The sequence below is a fragment of the Solanum stenotomum genome, chromosome 11 (assembly GCF_019186545.1).
Source record: "Solanum stenotomum isolate F172 chromosome 11, ASM1918654v1, whole genome shotgun sequence".
Classification (NCBI taxonomy): Eukaryota; Viridiplantae; Streptophyta; class Magnoliopsida; order Solanales; family Solanaceae; genus Solanum; species Solanum stenotomum.
The window spans coordinates 50,034,151-50,054,549 of NC_064292.1; the positions used below are offsets into that span (position 1 = coordinate 50,034,151).

At 32.3% G+C, this 20,399-nt stretch overlaps 2 protein-coding genes and 1 long non-coding RNA gene across 8 annotated transcripts in view; 2 read left to right on the forward strand and 1 right to left on the reverse strand.

Annotated features, from left to right (window-relative positions):
• Positions 1–20,399, forward strand: part of LOC125845341 (putative late blight resistance protein homolog R1A-10) — a 700,072-nt gene that overhangs the window by 613,879 nt on the left and 65,794 nt on the right. The window lies entirely within an intron of this gene.
• Positions 1–20,399, forward strand: part of LOC125845391 (uncharacterized) — a 142,686-nt gene that overhangs the window by 57,583 nt on the left and 64,704 nt on the right. The gene's annotated exons all lie outside the window — the stretch shown is intronic.
• LOC125845379 (40S ribosomal protein S17-like) lies at positions 1,901–13,088 on the reverse strand. Of its 2 annotated transcripts, none has more exons than XM_049524880.1 (2): positions 12,974–13,088; positions 1,901–2,469 (listed from the first exon to the last, which is right to left on the reverse strand). In XM_049524880.1, exon 2 carries the CDS (start codon positions 2,440–2,442, stop codon positions 2,008–2,010), a length of 435 nt encoding a protein of 144 aa, XP_049380837.1. In that variant the 5' UTR covers positions 2,443–2,469; positions 12,974–13,088; the 3' UTR covers positions 1,901–2,007. The 2 variants fall into 2 exon arrangements, with proteins under 2 accessions (XP_049380837.1, XP_049380836.1); XM_049524879.1 differs by lacking the exon at positions 12,974–13,088 and adding an exon at positions 3,718–3,832.

Genomic DNA, 20,399 nt, shown 5'->3' on the forward strand with positions numbered 1-20,399 from the left:
TTGGTTTTTTGGTTTTTCGGATTGATTTTGGATTAATAAATTACTCTGTTTGGTTTTTTGGTTTGGTTTTGGATTTTAAAAATAAAAACCGAAAAAAACCGAATTAAATATATATATAATGTTTAGGCTTAGAATTAAGTTGGAGTTAACCACTTTTGTCCTTTTTTGGTTATTGCCTTTCATGATGATTACGTTTATATTTTATGTTTGAATTACATCTATAATAGGTATACTTATAAGTATTGTGTTTTAAGTTTTACTTATGATTTATATTAGAAAGTATATTTAAGGGATTAAATATTATTACTTTGGTTATATATGTTAATAATTATTGACATAACCGAATAACCAAACCGAAAAAAACCGAACCGAATAGAGGAAAACCAAACCAAACCAAATTTATTTTGGATCGGATTGGGTTACACTTTTACAAAACCAAAAGCCGAAAATCCAAACCGAATAGTGTAAAACCAAACCGAAAAACCGAATGCACACCCCTAATGTTAACATGCTCTGTGGCACTTCAGGGGCAATTTTGGTAATTGGTAAAAATAAACTGCACTCGATATTCGATATCCATGTTAGGACATTAATTGATTCAGATTTATATTGCGTAATACTCGTTAAATGGACCATGTATGACCAATCAAACATGTCTTATTAGACCCTTTAAAGGATCCAGAGCGGAAATTCACAACCTCTAATTAAGAGTGAGAGAATTATCGTTCGACCACAACATTTGATATGATAACTAATAACTCAAATTTCATATATTTCATCTTAATCAATTCAAAATTTAAACCACAGAGTATGATAAAATGAGTTTTTGCAGCTTAGGTCAACTAACACAAAAAATATTAGAGTTCACTCAAAGATTTTCTTTGGGTTCCAAACTCCATGTGCGGAAGGAGTGTTGTTATTTGCGAGGTCATTTTGTGCTCTTGGCTTAACAACATCAAAGAAGTGCTTAACATCATCCAATTATGTGATAACTCCAATTCATTTGATGTCTGTCACCCTTTCCCTTCTCCTTCCTCAATTTATGTGATAACTCCAATTCATTTGATGTCTGTCATCCTTTCCCTTCTCCTTCCTCAATTAGTTTAGTTGCAATGGTCGTAGATGCAAGTCTTAGTTAGAATCAACACCACTATATGTCTTACTTAGATGATAATAAGGCATTTCTTCCTCACAAAGAAGTAGAAATCTAGTTTTCGTATGTCTATTAAAATATAAGTCTAGTTATATATCACATAAGATCGATACTCCCAATATTTTATTAGAGTAAAAGCATTGCAGAATCACTTGACAATTTTTAATTAAAAGTCTTTGAATTCTTCAAACTTCAGAAATGAATCACCCTTAATATGAAGTACCTTACTCCTTGAACTTTTCAACAACAAACGCAAATTAACCAGATTCCAAAATGAATTGGACGTTAGGTTCAAAATCAAAAAGAATCTGAATTTAACTTCATTTAAAATTATTTGTGCTATCAATTCCCTTGAAAAATAATCACAAAAATTTGAACTTATGAGTGTAATTAATAACTGAAATGCTAGTCATAAAATAGTATATCTGCTATTTTACTTGACAAGAAGTCAATCTCTTGACTTCTTGAAAAACATCTTATCAGAGAAGTAAGAGATGCATTAATATTTTATATGAACACTATAAAACTTCAAATCCACCAATAGACAAAAATTAACAAAAAAAAATAAAGGAAACGAAGGACCAGTCACCCTTCCTGAGAAGATACATTGAAGTGGATCGACTAAACGTAAGAACGAAAATGCACCATGTTAACACTCTCCAGAAGCAAAAATGTAATTGGAAATAGATAGCATGCATTTAGAACCAAAGACTCAAGAGTTAACCATCATCTCTCAAAACTAAATAACATGAACTTTGGCATAACAATCCTTCAACAAAATTAGGGAGATATATCTAAAACATGTAGTCTACCAAAAACTCGATTTAAATTTGTTCACATCTTATATTGTAGTCTTAGTATTTCCTGCCAAAACCACCAGCACCACGACCAAAGGTTGGGAGAGCTGCTACTGCTTGTGGTTCTGCAGCCTGCTTGACAACACCGGGAAGGTCAGACATGCCAAGGGATGAAAGCATGTCAAGGGTCTCCTTGTCGACCTCAATCAGATCGGTCTTAATGGCAGACTCATCAGGAACAAAGTCCATACGTCTCTCACGTTCCTCCTCTTGCAATTTCAGGGAGATGCCTCTAACAGGTCCCTTCTGAATACGCTTCATAAGGTGGGTGGAGAACCCGGCAATCTTGTTGCGCAGACGCTTTGAAGGAATAATGGCAACTTCCTCCAATATCTTCTTGTTGGTGTGGAAATCCAAGGTCATCTTGGAGTAGTACCTCTCAATTACCTGTCTGGAAGACTTCTTCACGGTCTTGGTGCGTACACGACCCATCCTCGCTGAAGCTTCCTAGTATGAAACCTGTTAAATAAACAAAATAAGAATTACTGAAACAGTTATTCACAGTAATCTCTTATTGTTGTACTGGAATTTTGTGAATCCGGACTAATCAATGACTCAATCACAAAGTCAAGATTAGCTTAAATGAATCCTCTATAACAATGCACTCCATTAGGGCATGAATCGCTCCAAATACTATTGTTTTGATAAAGATGGTGCAAGGACCCACTACACCACACCCTCCAAATATTACTTTGTAAATTATTGACTTGTTTAATTACGAACTATCGATCACCAGTATATCTGAAGAAAATCGTAGCATAGCCACACACAGCTACCTATTCAGAAATAACAAAAGCCTACAGCTTAAACAAGATACTTATACAAGTCAAAATCTAAACCCTGAATAGATCATCATGCCAAGTGATACTCTCACATTACATATATAGTTTATCTCTCTAGCAATGCAACCCCACCCTCCGCTTCGTAAGTCAACTTTTAAAGCATACCACTGAAATTGACTTATAAAGCATATCAATCAAATATATATCATGTGAGTCCATACATGGCAAAAACTATCATCATGGAACAATCAAGGCCAATCACTCACTCAAATAAACAAATTCAAACGATAAAAATATACCGTAAACTTTCCAATTTCAATTACAGGATGCATCATTTTACTTCATCAGCCTAATAACATGAAACACTACAATCCTACCTAACAGATCTACCTTAAATTTTCAAGTTCAAACAAATCATTTCGATAATAAACAATACCCAGTGAATCAACTCCAAAATTACATAGTTTATCTTATCTTCTGTACAAAAGACTGCTTAACAGATTCAAATTGCAGATATAACACAAACCATATGTTTAACTGCTCTAAACTTCTGTATTAGTTAATACTACAATCATGAATTACCAAACTAATTAACAAAACATCAAACACTGCCAAATTAAAACAACTAGTCACTCAACTGTCACTTACTATCTAAATTCCAGTTTTTTTCAACAAAAACATAACTTTATGAGATAATAACTACTCGTAGAATGACCGTATGAGAGAAATCAACTCGTAAAAAACAAAAATGTACCAAACTTCTAAATGCATTCTCTTAATTATAAACTTCTAAATGTATTCGATTAGATCCATAAACTAACAGATAAATCATGTAACTAGATTATATTCATATCACAAAAAACACTCAAGGTTATGATCAATCGATACAGAAAGAAGTAAAATTTGCGGAAAGCAAAAAACTTACTTGAAGATTTGGAGCGGCAGAGGACTCGACTGCGGCAACTGAGAAAATGTATGCTTTCAATGGAAAAAATATATGAGAAAGAGATTAGGGTTTTAGTATCACTCAGAAAAAATAAATGGGCTTAAAAAACTTTCTTCCTTTTTTGGCCCAATTGTTTTGGGCCGCTTGTATGTCCTCTATATGGAAAAATTGGCATAGCATGACATGTTATAGTTAAAATATACAAGATACAAGATCTTATATAGTCAAACCTCGTTATTGTGACAGTATTTATCTAGAAATTTCATGTTAGCTATAGTGAAGTGATGTTATATACGTATATTGTTATTTGATGTTTAGATTTCATTTAATTATTATTAACAAAAGAACGCAAAAAAAATAGTATAGTGACTTGTGTATTAATTATAAAAAATTAGAAAGAGTGCATGTAAAAGAGGCAAACACCAGTGGCGTTTTCTCATAAAGTTATGATCATAACTAATGGCACCATATAAGTATTTTTTTTCTTTCGTACTGAAATGTAATATGTGTACGACATTAACATGATTACAATAAATATTTTTAATATGTTATTTTTATATGTATATTATTATTATTACAAATGTTATTACCATTATTTGAGTATGGTTGTTATAGACGGGTAATTTTACAAAGTGCATATGATAAATGTCATTGTTGGTATTGATAAAATGTTATTATAGAGAAGTAAAATAAAATATGAAAAATCAATTTTCGAAAAAATCATATTGTTATAACAAAATATTATTATAACAAAAAAATTGTTACTATGAGGTAGTAATAGGGATGGCAAGGGCACAGGGACTGTGGGACGGGATGGGAGGGGGACGTCCTTGGCCGGGATTCGGCCGGGATCGAGATTGAGGGGACCGGGATCGGAGGGACAAAAATACGTCCCATCCCGTCCCACTATATATACGGGTGGGACAGTGTTTAGGGGGACGAGGCGTGGGATTTTTTATTTTTTTATATGTTTATATATTTGTATTGAAATTATATATTATTGAATAACATTTTCAATTTATTTGGTTTTCAATAACATTTTTAGCTAATAAAAAATGCTTAAGTTTTCAAATTTCAAATTTAAACTTTCAAATTTCAAATTTCAAATTTCAAATTTCAAATTTCAAATTTAAACTTTCAAATTTCAAACTTGAAAACTTGAAAACTCAAATTTCAAATTTCAAATTTAAACTTTCAATTTTCAAACTTGAAAGTTAAAATTTGTATTTAAAATATTTTAAAGTAATTTAAACTTGAAATTTCAAATTTCAAATTTCAATTTTTAAATTAAGTATTTTAAAGTAAGTTTAGTATATATAAAATTAAAATATAAGACAATAGTTGTATAAAAAAGACTTGAATGATGTCACGCCCGAGCTATTCCCGAGACGCGGACACGGGATTTAGGACCACGAGTGATCTCAAGCTAACCCTGCTGGTATGATCATGAGCATACTAAAAATAATAAACTAATGCGGAAACTAAATCATAAATAAAATGAAAAGATGGGGGAATACCCATATATTATAGCTGAGATAAATGAAAAATGATGAGTTTAATACAAAGAAGATATTAACTCAATACTAAGTTAAATCTAACTATGTCTGAAAATAGCCTCTAACTGACTAGAAATACTGGGACAGGCCCCAGCAAAGTCTAGCAAAACTGAAACTAAAGACTAAAAATACTGAAAAGAAACTCATGACTATTGTCCTCGGAGAATGAGGACTCACCACTGATTTCGCTGAACTGGAGATCGGGAACCGATCTAAATGTGATCTGGATGCTGAGAACTTGAACCTATATCACGAGAAGATGTAGCGCACGTATGCGTCAGTACTTGAAAGGTACTGAGCATGCAGGATAGAGTAAAACTGAAATAACATATAACTGAACAAAGCAATAAAGCAATGAAATAATCTAAACATGATATAGATACTGAATACTGAGCTAACTGAATGCAATGACCAATTTATAACATGTTGAGACTGAATACTAAATATACTGATAAATGGTCAATGCAATAGAATCTGATTGAACTGTGGGAGCTACTAATAACCGACATAAAACCACATGAGCTAAATGTGGAGTCCGATGTATACGCCCCATCGAGAGGACCCAATACACCCGGCCAAAGGTGTAGAAGCATGCTGGCGTGATCACTAAACTAATGTTGCCCACAGAGGGAACTTACACCTACGTGGCTCGTAGTTCTAGGACTATATGAGTACGATGAACCCTAGTCCAACTCAGTATTATGCTACTCCTATTGAATTAAGTGGTTAACTGGTTATGACTGGATTTCTGTAAATACTGGATAGCTCAAAACTAAACATGCAAACTGAGAATGCAACATTTAATCTGATAATGATGCATTAATAACTGAGGCATGACCTAGCATGTGTAATTCAAGAACTAAAGAAATACATATCTAGGGTTCTGAAATTCATGCGAGAAACGATGTAATAACACGATAATCTGATTTGGAACATATTAATAACTAATTCATGATAATCTGCTGTAATTCTAGAAACCCTGGGTCTATTCATAATAAGGGAATCAAGAAACTGATTGAAAACTAGGGACCTAATGGGTGAAAGGAACCCACTAGTGAAATCCCACATACCTAGTGACGAATTCCACGGAGAAATCTTTCGATTTCGGGGCTGGAAGTCCTTACTGCATTCTTGAACTAGGGTTCTTGACCTCTCTTCTCCTCTCTTGATTCTAATTTTTCTAAGTTTTTGATTAATGAATTGACTTAGATAAGTTCTACTTATGTTTCTAGGCTTAAACTGACTAAAACCTCATGATTTAGGGTTTAAATGACGTATCTAAGGGGTTAAACGAAATAGGAAAAGACCGAAAGACCCCTGACTTACTTGCTGTCGGAGTGACCGACGGACTGGACCTACTGGCCGTCATTTAATCTACGGTTCGTAGATTGAGGTCGTAGGTCGAGTATGCCCGACAGGGCTTCAGTAAAACGAGCATAACTTTTTACTCGAATGTTAAAATTTAGCAAAATTGGTGGCGTTGGAAAGAGGATTCAATTATTTATCTTACCATAGGTCATGGAACACACAATTCCTTTTGTGCTAAGAGTTATGACCATCTGAAGTTGACCTATTAACAATTTTCAACTAACTAGTTGTTGGCCCTCATCTATGGTCAGACCTGCGGACTGTAGATCGAACGACGGTCCGTGCTGGTCGACCGTAGTTCGTGTCAGAGGCTGGGTAAAGGAGGTCTTGATCCACGGACACAGACCACGAACCGTGATTTGATCTACGGACCGTGGGTCGGTCCGTGAGTCGAGACTTAGTCGATTTTTCTAAGCTTGGTTGGGGAAAGGTTGCAGTGGTAAACCATAGACCACTAGCACGGGTCGTGGTCTGACCTACGGTTCGTGGATGAAAACTGTGGGTTGCACCTATAATTTCTCAAAAATCTGCATTTTTAGTCTGTTTCGGATACGGGGTGTTACAAATAATGCCTTTAAATTTATTCAATTAAAATCTAATTGCAACTTAGAACTTAGAAGTTACAATTTACAAATATTAGTGGAGTAACTAATCTACGCAGCCACCTTCTATGAAGGGTTTTGTTTCGGCATAATACATATATTGACCCTTAAACTTGACTTCAAATTTTAACTTTGACCTTTAACTTTGTAAGTGCACAAATAGGCACTTTAACTATCCAAAACTTAAACAAAAAAACACTCGGATCCTACCTGGCAAAATGCGTGAAATACACTCAAATTAGGCGCGTCAGATGTAAAAATTCAGGGGGTCAACAGTAAAAAAAGCATTGAAAGGACAATTAAACCCTTTTTATATTTTTTTCAACAATTTTCCCCTCTTTTTTGCATTATTTGTTGTTTACTGCAAAATGCAAGTGACATTTAATAAAAATTTTTGTTATTACGAAAAAAAATTATAATGAAGTTTTTTTTTGGCAAGAAGGAAAAAGGAACACGTGTAGTACTAAATTTTTTTTTTGAGATTCAATCAATTTTTTTTGTCTTTGAAATATTTCTAGCTGTTAATTACTGTAATTTATAGTACTTTCTAAGAAATTTTCAAATAATATATATTATTTCATTTGTCCGAATTTATGCGTCACCGGTAAAATTTGAAGAGTCAATCAGATCTTTTATATATTTTTATATCTTTTAAATATTTAAGTAATTAATTATCGTGATTTATAATATTTTATACAATTATTTAGTATGGTAAAAGAAATTTAAAAGAAACACGCATCCTTCAATAGTAAAATATGGGTCCCCCTTTTTTTTACAGGTTGACCTCCTATCTGTATAGTCTTTTTTTGTCCAGAAGGAAAAAGGAACACGTGTCGACCCCAAGGTCCTCTCTATTCCCGCTTATTATATTATATACTAGTGATAAAGAGCCCGTGCTAATAATTAATTTAAAAGTTAATTTTTAATTGACTTAAATAAATAGTTTTAAATTTTAAATTTGAATAAATTATATATATTTATATGGTAGTAAATGTTCATGTTAACTCTAAAATGAATACATCACTATTAATAAAGCTTGAAGTTTAAAGAAAATCCCTTAAATGACCAAAATAACCCTTAAACTCAATTTTAATCACAAAAAGCATACATGTCCACGGTGTGGTGGCTGATTCATCAACTAATTTTTTGTATGTTTTTTCAAAAATATTTTAGTTGCTAATTTGTTATAATTTATAAAAATCATTAACGTCATTTTCGAATAACTTATAGTGTTGTTAACTTTCAATAATATATATTGTTCCATCTATTCAAATTCATGTGTCACCAATAGAATTTCAAGAGTCAACAAAAAATTTTCTAAAAAAAATATATTTTAATTATGATTTATAGTACTTTTAAATATAACGTATAGTGTGTTTGTAGGCTCTTATTAGATTGAAAAAATATTTTAAATTAGTAATTATTGTAATTAATAATGTATATTATGTAATTTTCAAATTTGTAATAAATTTTTTTAAATATTAAGTCTAATAATTTATAGTATCTTAAATGTAATCTTTGAATACATATAAATTAAAAGAAGAAATAAGACAAATAAATTATAAATTGAATAATTGACATTTTCAAATATTAATTTACCACAAAATGAAAGTGAAGGAAGAAGTTGTGAGGCAAAAATAAAGAGAAATTATTTGAAAAGGTGTCAAATAGACAGGAAAACGGGCCCATATGCATTGAATAGTTGGCAGCCATTGAATGGGTCACTAATACACGTGGCAGCGTGTGCATTTCACGCTTTTGGCTCCAAAAATCGCGTGTTTATTTATTTAAAGGTAGGATAGTTAAAGTGCCTATTTGTGCATTATGAAAGTTGGAGGTCAAAGTTAAAATTTGAAGCCAAGTTTAGGGGCCAATATATGTATTATGCCTTTTGTTTCAATAAGTTCTCATATGTAAATCTAATATTTGTTACAAATATTAGAGGAGTAACTAATCTACGCAGCCACCTTCTAGGAAGGAATCTGTTTCAATTAGTTCTCAGATGTAATCTAATATTTGTATTCTCCACGAAAATTCAATTCTAATTGTCGTATCATATCGATAGTAACATCCTCCAGTGTTGGCAAACTTGCTAGAAACTTTTGTGACTCTAATTCATCGTCACTAGATCCAATTACTACATTAATCCAAGCTTCTTGTTTGGAAGTTAACTTTGGCAAATTATAATTTCTCCTCTCGGTGTTGACCCAGTCTCTAAATAAAACTGATGTTTTCAAACTTTCTTCCGCCAATGAATGTCTATGATCGCCAAGTTGAAACCTTGCCGAACTAAAAACAGCCTCCGATGCAACTGTTGAAGCTTGAATAGCTAGAACATCACGAACCATTTTGCTCAGAATTGGAAATGAAACACTCCGTCTCCTTAACCATGCTAATATTTCTACATTGCCATCGTCGTCGTCAACTGTTTCTAAAAACTAATTAAGATATTTTTCAAAATCCTCACGGTTAGTAGAATTAAGACCAAGAAAACCTCGCATAAAACTATCAATTCGATCTTTACTATTAGGATTAGAAGTTTGACCACTTCTCCTTCAATATTTCTTATAGTTCTATATTTTGCATACAAAAATTTTTCTTCTACTTTTATGCTAGACTTACACATTTCACAAGTTGAAATTTCTTCCGATAAAATTTCTAAAGTATAATAAAAAGTTTCAACAAGTCCCTGCACACCTCGTAATTTGAGGGTTAAGTAAAGTAGCAGTTAAATAAATTTGAGGAATAGGAAAAAAATATTTTTAAAATTTTTCAATCATACCTTCAATTGCAACTCTAAATTTTTCAGTTTTTTTGTATTTAGAAAATTGAATCGTAATAGCTCAAATAATTATTAATATTGATGAAATAGTAGGATAATAAATTCCAGAAAACATGATTGTAGCATAATAAAAAAGTCTTAAAAATTCTAATAGTTCATTAGTTTCTTCCCAATCTTTTTCACAAATTTTATCTAATGGGTCAGCATTATGAGCATTAAATACCATTTGTATGGGTCATTTATATTCGTAAGCAACTAAAAGCATTTCGTAAAAAGAATTTCACCTGATTTTAAAATGTCTTGAAACTTTTCTTGATGGCATATCACATAATACACAACGCTCGTTAAATTCTCTAATTCTAGCTCTATGAGCATAAAAAATCCATGAAACAACATATTCAATTTTCATACAACCACAATCAAATAATGAAATATCATCTTGTACAACTAAATTTAATACATGTGCAACACATCTAACATGAAAAACATTTAATATCAATTTGACATAATCTTGTTTTTAACATACTAGCAGTGTTTGTATTATTAGATGCATTATTTAATGCGATAGACATTACTTTATCTAAAAGCATGTAATAATCTAAAACACTCAAAATATTTGAAGCTAAATATGCACTAGTTTTTTCTCTACACATTCTTTATAACTTAAGATTCTTTTTTTGCAAATTCCAGTTATGATCAATCAGATGTACTGTAATAGTTAAATAATCATGTTCATTAACACTACGACCCATGTCAGAAATTATAGACACTCTACAATCTAATATGCTAAACAAGCATCGAAGATATTGACAATATTTACCTTCATATAAAAAAACATCAGCTTTAATAGTATTTATTGAAACACCTTTAAAAGAAGGATTATAAGTTTGTTGAATATATTCAATAAAACCGAGATGTGAAGGAAAACTATAAGGCAAACCACAAACAGAAACCATGTTAGCTAAATTTTCGCGATTTCTTTCCTTATTATATTTACGTTGTGTTAGTGGACCACTGGAGTTAGAAGGATCTAATGTTCCTTGAACCATGTTAGAAGCCCCTACCGATTGATCAACATTAATATCAACATCATTAACTTGAATTCCTTTTTTTCTATCAGCTAAAGCTTTAGCTTCTTTATATTCAATCAGCATACAAGATAACAAATGTCTATTTAAGCCCCCCGTTCCACCGTGACCTCCACCTTGTTTATGTTTAAAAGGTTGCTTACACTTATAACAAATACCAATAGAGTTTTCCTTATCGAAAGTAATAAATTGCCACACAATAGAAGTTTTAGGGCGTTCATACTTCACCTTCTCCCTTGTAGGGGGTATAAGGGGGGAAGGGGGTCCACAATTTGCTCCGTTGAATTTGTAGTTTCAGTTAGAACTTCCATCACCGGACTAGTAGGTGTATCTTCTAATTCATCTTCTCCCGAATCAACTTCTACTTCTTCACCTGAATTTTCATCAAGATTAGGATTCATATTACCATAACGTCGTTCTAAAATTTCATGATCGAGTTGAACATTTGAATCAATATCATAAGAAGTATCATCAACATAAGTAGAATCATTTGTATTAAATCTAACTCTAGACATTGATTTAGAAGAAGTACCACCACATTTACTTTTATTTTTTTCCTTACTACTTTTTTTATTAAAATTAAATAAATTACTAATGGTGTTTGCTACTTTCTCTTTTTCTTTACATGTATCTTTTTTGATTAAATGTGAAGTGTAATATAAAAAAAATAATAACACGAAAATTAATTGCAAAAAATAAAATATAAATATTATGAAACGAATGTACCAAATGTCAGCGTTAATAGCAGACGTTATAACCGATTCTTAAAACTTGTAATTTGAAATTCCAATACTTGATAGCAAATATGAGATAATATATATATTATGATATAATATGAGAATTAAATGGAATCAAAATCAAGACTTAAGAATGAGAGGATATAGAAAATAGATGAGAGAATAGATGATTTTGTAAGAAATAATGAAGGATAGGGGGTATTTATAATATTAAAAATGGGTTAAAGTGTATTTATTATAACTTTAGGGTTTAAATTAAAGTTTTAAAAGTAGGGAGGTGGTAGGGGGTGTTGGGGAAGTGAAAACTCTGAATAAATTCGTTGGGAGGGGCCACTAGCCATTGCCCCAATGGTCCCCAATGAATATAATTCGATAATTTTTTTTTAAAAAAAAAAGGGGGATCCCGTGAAACCGATCGGTTCAGCCGGGCTGGGTCGACCGGGACCAAAGGGTGAACCGTCCCCTAACTNATATACCGTAAACTTTCCAATTTCAATTACAGGATGCATCATTTTACTTCATCAGCCTAATAACATGAAACACTACAATCCTACCTAACAGATCTACCTTAAATTTTCAAGTTCAAACAAATCATTTCGATAATAAACAATACCCAGTGAATCAACTCCAAAATTACATAGTTTATCTTATCTTCTGTACAAAAGACTGCTTAACAGATTCAAATTGCAGATATAACACAAACCATATGTTTAACTGCTCTAAACTTCTGTATTAGTTAATACTACAATCATGAATTACCAAACTAATTAACAAAACATCAAACACTGCCAAATTAAAACAACTAGTCACTCAACTGTCACTTACTATCTAAATTCCAGTTTTTTTCAACAAAAACATAAATTTATGAGATAATAACTACTCGTAGAATGACCGTATGAGAGAAATCAACTCGTAAAAAACAAAAATGTACCAAACTTCTAAATGCATTCTCTTAATTATAAACTTCTAAATGTATTCGATTAGATCCATAAACTAACAGATAAATCATGTAACTAGATTATATTCATATCACAAAAAACACTCAAGGTTATGATCAATCGATACAGAAAGAAGTGAAATTTGCAGAAAGCAAAAAACTTACTTGAAGATTTGGAGCGGCAGAGGACTCGACTGCGGCAACTGAGAAAATGTATGCTTTCAATGGAAAAAATATATGAGAAAGAGATTAGGGTTTTAGTATCACTCAGAAAAAATAAATGGGCTTAAAAAACTTTCTTCCTTTTTTGGCCCAATTGTTTTGGGCCGCTTGTATGTCCTCTATATGGAAAAATTGGCATAGCATGACATGTTATAGTTAAAATATACAAGATACAAGATCTTATATAGTCAAACCTCGTTATTGTGACAGATTTATCTAGAAATTTCATATTAGCTATAGTGAAGTGATGTTATATACGTATATTGTTATTTGATGTTTAGATTTCATTTAATTATTATTAACAAAAGAACGCAAAAAAAATAGTATAGTGACTTGTGTATTAATTATAAAAAATTAGAAAGAGTGCATGTAAAAGAGGCAAACACCAGTGGCGTTTTCTCATAAAGTTATGATCATAACTAATGGCACCATATAAGTATTTTTTTTCTTTCGTACTGAAATGTAATATGTGTACGACATTAACATGATTACAATAAATATTTTTAATATTATATTTTTATATGTATATTATTATTATTAAAAATGTTATTACCATTATTTGAGTATGGATGTTATAGACGGGTAATTTTACAAAGTGCGTATGATAAATGTCATTGTTGGTATTGATAAAATGTTATTATAGAGAAGTAAAATAAAATATGAAAAATCAATTTTCGAAAAAATCATATTGTTATAACAAAATATTATTATAACAAAAAAATTGTTACTATGAGGTAGTAATAGGGATGGCAAGGGCACAGGGACTGTGGGACGGGATGGGAGGGGGACGTCCTTGGCCGGGATTCGGCCGGGATCGAGATTGAGGGGACCGGGATCGGAGGGACAAAAATACGTCCCATCCCGTCCCACTATATATACGGGTGGGACAGTGTTTAGGGGGACGAGGCGTGGGATTTTTTATTTTTTTATATGTTTATATATTTGTATTGAAATTATATATTATTGAATAACATTTTCAATTTATTTGGTTTTCAATAACATTTTTAGCTAATAAAAAATGCTTAAGTTTTCAAATTTCAAATTTAAACTTTCAAATTTCAAATTTCAAATTTCAAATTTCAAATTTCAAATTTAAACTTTCAAATTTCAAACTTGAAAGTTCAAATTTGTATTTTAAATATTTTAAAGTAATTTAAACTTGAAATTTCAAATTTCAATTTTCAATTTTTAAATTAAGTATTTTAAAGTAAGTTTAGTATATATAAAATTAAACTATAAGACAATACTTGTATAAAAAAGACTTGAATAATGTCACGCCCCAAGCTATCCCCGAGACGCGGACATGGGACCTAAGACCACGAGTGATCCCAGGCTAACCCTGTTGGCATGATCATGAGCATACTAGAGATAATAAACTGATGCGGAAACTAAATCATAAATAAAATGAAAAGATGGGGAATACCCATATATTATAACTAAGATAAATGAAAACTGATGAGTTTCATACAAAGAAAATATTAACTCAATACTAAGTTGAATCTAACTATGTCTGAAAATAGCCTCTAACTGACTAGAAATGTTGGGACAGGCCCCAGCTAAGTCTAGCAAAACTGAAACTAAAGACTAAAAATACTGAAAAGAAACTCATGACTATTGTCCTCGGAGAATGAGGACTCACCACTGATTTCGCTGAACTGGAGATCGAAAACCGATCTAAGCGTGATCTGGATGCTGAGAACCTGAACCTACATCACGAGAAGATGTAGCGCACGTATGCGTCAGTACTTGAAAGGTACTAAGCATGCAGAATAAAGTAAAACTGAAATAACATATAAATGAGCAAAGCAATAAAGCAATGAAATAATTTGAACATGATATAGATACTGAATACTGAGCTAACTGAATGCAATGACCAATTTATAACATGTTGAGACTGAATACTGAATATACTGATAAATGGTCAATGCAATAGAATTTGACTGAACTGTGGGAGCTACTAATAACCGACATAAAACCACATGAGCTAAATGTGGAGTCCGATGTATACACCACATCGAGAGGACCCAATACACTCGGCCAAAGGTGTAAAGGTATGCTGACGTGATCATTAAACTGATGTTGCCCACAGAGGGGACTTACACCTATGTGGCTCGTAGTTCTGGGACTATATGGGTACGTTGAATCCTAGTCCAACTCGGTATTATGCTACTCTCATTGAATTAAGTGGTTAACTGGTTATGACTGAATTTCTGTAAATACTGGATAGCTCAAAACTGAACATGCAAATTGAGAATGCAATAATTAATCTGATAATGATACATTAATAACTGAGGCATGTATAACTGAATAACTGAGATATCTGACCTAGCATGTGTAATTCAAGAACTAAAGAAATACATAGTTAGGGTTCTGAAATTCATGCGAGAAACGATGTAATAACATAATAATCTAATTTGGAACATATTAATAACTAATTCATGATGATCTGTTGTAATTCTAGAAACCCTAGGTCTATTCATAATAAGGGAATCAAGAAACTAATTGAAAATTAGGGACCTAATGGGTGAAAGGAACCCACTAGTGAAATCCCATATACCTGGTGACGAATTCCACGAAGAAATCTTTTGATTTCGGGGCTGGAAGTCCTTGCTGCATTCTTGAACTAGGGTTTTTAACCTCTCTTCTCCTCTCTTGATTCTAATTTTTCTAAGTTTTTGATTAATGAATTGACTTAGATAAGTTCTAGTTATGTTTATAGGCTTAAACTGACTAAAACCTCATGATTTAGGGTTTAAATGACGTATCTAAGGGGTTAAACGAAATAGAAAAAGACCGAAAGACCCCTGACTTACCTGCTATCGGAGTGACCGACGGACTGGACCTACTGGCCGTCATTCAATCTATGGTCTGTAGATTGAGGTCGTAGGTCGAGTCTGCCCGACAAGGCTTTACTAAATCGAGCATAACTTTTTACTCGGAGGTTAAAATTTAGCAAACTCGTTGGCGTTGGAAAGAAGATTCAATTATTTATCTTATCATAGGTCATGGAACACACAATTCCTTTTATGCTAAAAGTTATGACCATCTGAAGTTGACTCATTAACAATTTTCAGCTAACTGGTTGTTGGCCCTCATCTATGGTCAGACCTACGGACCGTGGATCGAACGACAGTCCGTGCTGGTAGACCGTAGTTCATGTCAAAAGTTGGGTAAAGGAGGTCTTGATCCACGGACACAGACCATGGACCATGGTTTGATCTACGGACCGTGGGTCAATCTGTGAGTCGAGACTTAGCCGATTTTTCTGAGCTTGGCTGGGCAGGGGTTGCAGTGGTAAACCACGGATCACCAGCACGAGTCGTGGTCTGACCTACGGTTCGTGGATTGAAACTGTGGGTTGCACCTGCAACTTCTCAAAAATCTGCATTTTTAGTCTGTTTCGGATACGGGGTGTTACAAATAAAGCCTTTAAATTTATTCAATTAAAATCTAATTGCAACTTAAAACTTAGAAGATACAATTTACAAATATTAGTGGAGTAACTAATCTACGCAGCCACTTTCTATGAAGGGTTTTGTTTTAATAAGTTCTCATATGTAAATATAATATTTGTTACAAATATTAGAGGAGTAACTAATATACGCAACCATCTTCTAGGAAGGGTTCTGTTTCAATTAATTCTCGAATGTAATCTAATATTTGTATTCTTCACGAAAATTCAATTTTAATTGTCGTATCATATCGACAGTAACATCCTCCGGTGTTGGCAAACTTGCTAGAAACTCTTGTGACTCTAATTCATTGTCACTAGATCCAATTACTACATTAATCCAAGCTTCTTGTTTGGAACTTAACTTTGGCAAATTATAATCCTCCTCTCGGTGTTGACCCAGTCTCTAAATAAAACTGATGTTTCCAAATTTTCTTCCGCCAATGAATGTCTATGATCGCCAAGTTGAAATCTTGTCGAACTAAAAGCTGCCTCCGATGCAACTGTTGAAGCTTGAATAGCTAGAACATCACGAACCATTTTGCTCAGAATTGGAAATGAAACACTCCGTCTCCTTAACCATGCTAATATTTCTACATTGCCATCGTCGTCGTCAACTGTTTCTAAAAACTAATTAAGATATTTTTCAAAATCATCACGGTTAGTAGAATTAAGACCAAGAAAACCTCGTATAAAACTATCAATTCGATCTTTACTCTTAGGATTATAAGTTTGACCACTTCTCCTTCAATATTTCTTATAGTTCTATATTTTGCATACAAATTTTTTTCTTCTACTTTTATGCTAGACTTACACATTTCACAAGTTGAAATTTCTTCCAATAAAATTTCTTCAGTATCATAAAAAGTTTCAACAAGTCCCTGCACACCTCGTAATTTATATTGAGGGTTAAGTAAAGTAGCAGTTAAATAAATTTGAGAAATAGGAAAAAAAATATTTTTAAAATTTTTCAAACATACCTTCAATTGCAACTCTAAATTTTTTATTTTTTTTGTATTTAGAAAATTGAATTGTAATAGCTCAAATATTTATTAATATTGATGAAATAATAAGATAATAAATTCCAGAAAACATGATTGTAGCATGATAAAAAAAAGTCTTAAAAATTCTAATAGTTCATTAGTTTCTTCCCAATCTTCTTCACAAATTATATCTAATGGGTTAGCATTATGAGCATTAAACACCATTTGTATGGGTCATTTATATTTATAAGCAACTGAAAGCATTTCGTAAAAAGAATTTCACCTTATTTTAATATGTCTTGGAACTTTTCTTGGTGGCATATCACATAATACGCAACGCTCGTTAAATTCCCTAATTCTAGCTCTATGAGCATAAAAAATCCATGAAACAACATATTCAATTTTCATACAACCACAATCAAATAATGAAATATCATCTTGTACAACTAAATTTAATACATGTGCAACACATCTAACATGAAAAACATTTAATATCAATTGGACATAATCTAGTTTTTAACATACTAGCAGTGTTTGTATTATTAGATGCATTATCTAATGCGACAGACATTATTTTATCTAAAAGCATGTAATAATCTAAAACACTCAAAATATTTGAAGCTAATTATGCACCAGTTTTTTTCTCTACACATTCTTTATAACTGAAGATTCTATTTTTGCAAATTCCAATTACGATCAATCATATGTGTTGTAATAGTTAAATAATCATGTTCATTAACACTACGATCCATGTCAGAAATTATAGACACTCTACAATCTAATATGTTAAACAAACAACGAAGATATTGATAATGTTTACCTTGATATAAAAAAACATCAGCTTTGACAGTATTTATTGAAACACTTTTAAAAGAAGAATTATAAGTTTGTTGAATATATTCAATAAAACCGGAATGTGAAGGAAAACGGCAAACCACAAACAGAAATCATCTTAGCTAAATTTTCACGATCTCTTTTCTTATTATATTTATGTTGTGTTAGTGGACCACTGGGGTTAGAAAGATCTAATGTTCCTTGAACCATGTTAGAAGCCACTACTGATTGATCAACATTAATATGCACATCATTAACTTGAATTCCTTTTTTCTATCGGCTAAAACTTTAGCTTCTTTATCAATCGGCATACAAGATAACAAATGTCTATTTAAGCCCCCCGTCCCACCGTGACCTCCACCTTGTTTATGTTTAAAAGGTTGCTTACACTTATTACAAATAGCAATAAAGTTTTCCTTATCAAAAGTCATAAATTGCCACACAATAGAAATTTTAGGGCGTTCATACTTCACCTTCTCCCTTGTAGGAGGTATAAGAGGGGAGGGGGGGTCCACAATTTGCTCCGTTGGATTTGTAGTTTCAGTTAGAATTTTCGTCACCGGACTAGTAGGTGTATCTTCTAATTCATCTTCTCCCGAATCAACTTCTACTTCTTCAGCTGAATTTTCATCAAGATTAGGATTCATATTACCATAACGTCGTTCTAAAATTTCATGATCGAGTTGAACATTTGAATCAATATCATAAGAAGTATCATCAACATAAGTAGAATCATTTGTATTAAATCTAACTCTAGACATTGATTTAGAAGAAGTACCACCACATTTACTTTTATTTTTTTCCTTACTACTTTTTTTATTAAAATTAAATAAATTACTAATGGTGTTTGCTACTTTCTCTTTTCCTTTACCGGTATCTTTTTTGTTAGAACTCATATTTAATTAAATGTGAAGTGTAATATAAAAAAAAAAAAATTAATTGCGAAAAATAAAATATAAATATTATGAAATGAATGTACCAAACGTCTGCGTTAATAACAGATGTTATAACTGATTCTTGAAACTTGTAATTTGAAATTCCAATACTTGATAGCAAATATGAGATAATATATATATTATGATATAATATGAGAATTAAATGGAATCAAAAATCAAGACTTAAGAATGAGAGGATATAGAAAATAGATGAGAGAATAGATGATTTTGTAAGAAATAATTAAGGATAGGGAGTATTTATAATATTAAAAATGGGTTAAAGTGTATTTATTATAACTTTAGGGTTTAAATTAAAGTTTTAAAAGTAGGGAGGTGGTAGGGGGTGTTGGGGAAGTGAAAACTCTGAATAAATTCGTTGGGAGGGGCCACTAGCCATTGCCCCAATGGTCCCCAATGAATATAATTCGATAATTTTTTTTTAAAAAAAAAAGGGGGATCCCGTGAAACCGATCGGTTCAGCCGGGCTGGGTCGACCGGGACCAAAGGGTGAACCGTCCCCTAACTGGTCCCCTATCCGAAAATCCCCCCAACCCACGAGAACTTACGGGACCGGATCCGGCGAGACGGGTCTAGAGCCGGTCGCAGGCCGGGGTGGGCCGACCCGGTCCCCTTGCCAACCCTAGGTAGTAATATTTGTTCTTATTTTTAAGAAAAAACTATGGTAACCCTAATCCTAACCCCATTTTAAACCCAAAAGTTTAAATAAAATCTAGACAAGACAAGAGCAAGAAGGTTCATCCTATTTGACGTTTGTGTGACATCTCTTGTTAATTTTAATAATGTTGTGTGAAATTATAATTTATGTATGTTTATAAGATACGCTTTTCAAAACTCCTATTAAGCAGTGACTTTCATGTATCTTTGCTCTTTCAAGGCACCTGAAACCATTAGGCTACATCATATTGTTGTATCAAGTGTGTCCAAAATATGTTATTTAGTCACTTTGTTTATCATTCAACTTGTATATATGGTATAATTTTTCGACAAATTGGACACCCTGACATAAGGATGGCTACGTCACTGCTATTAAGTATGCCCTTAGACCAATATGTGTTATCTTAACAGTTTTTCAGAGAAGAAATATATGGAAGGAAATTCATGAGGTCCAAGTAAAATACTATAAGTTAAGGCTTCCTCACATATTG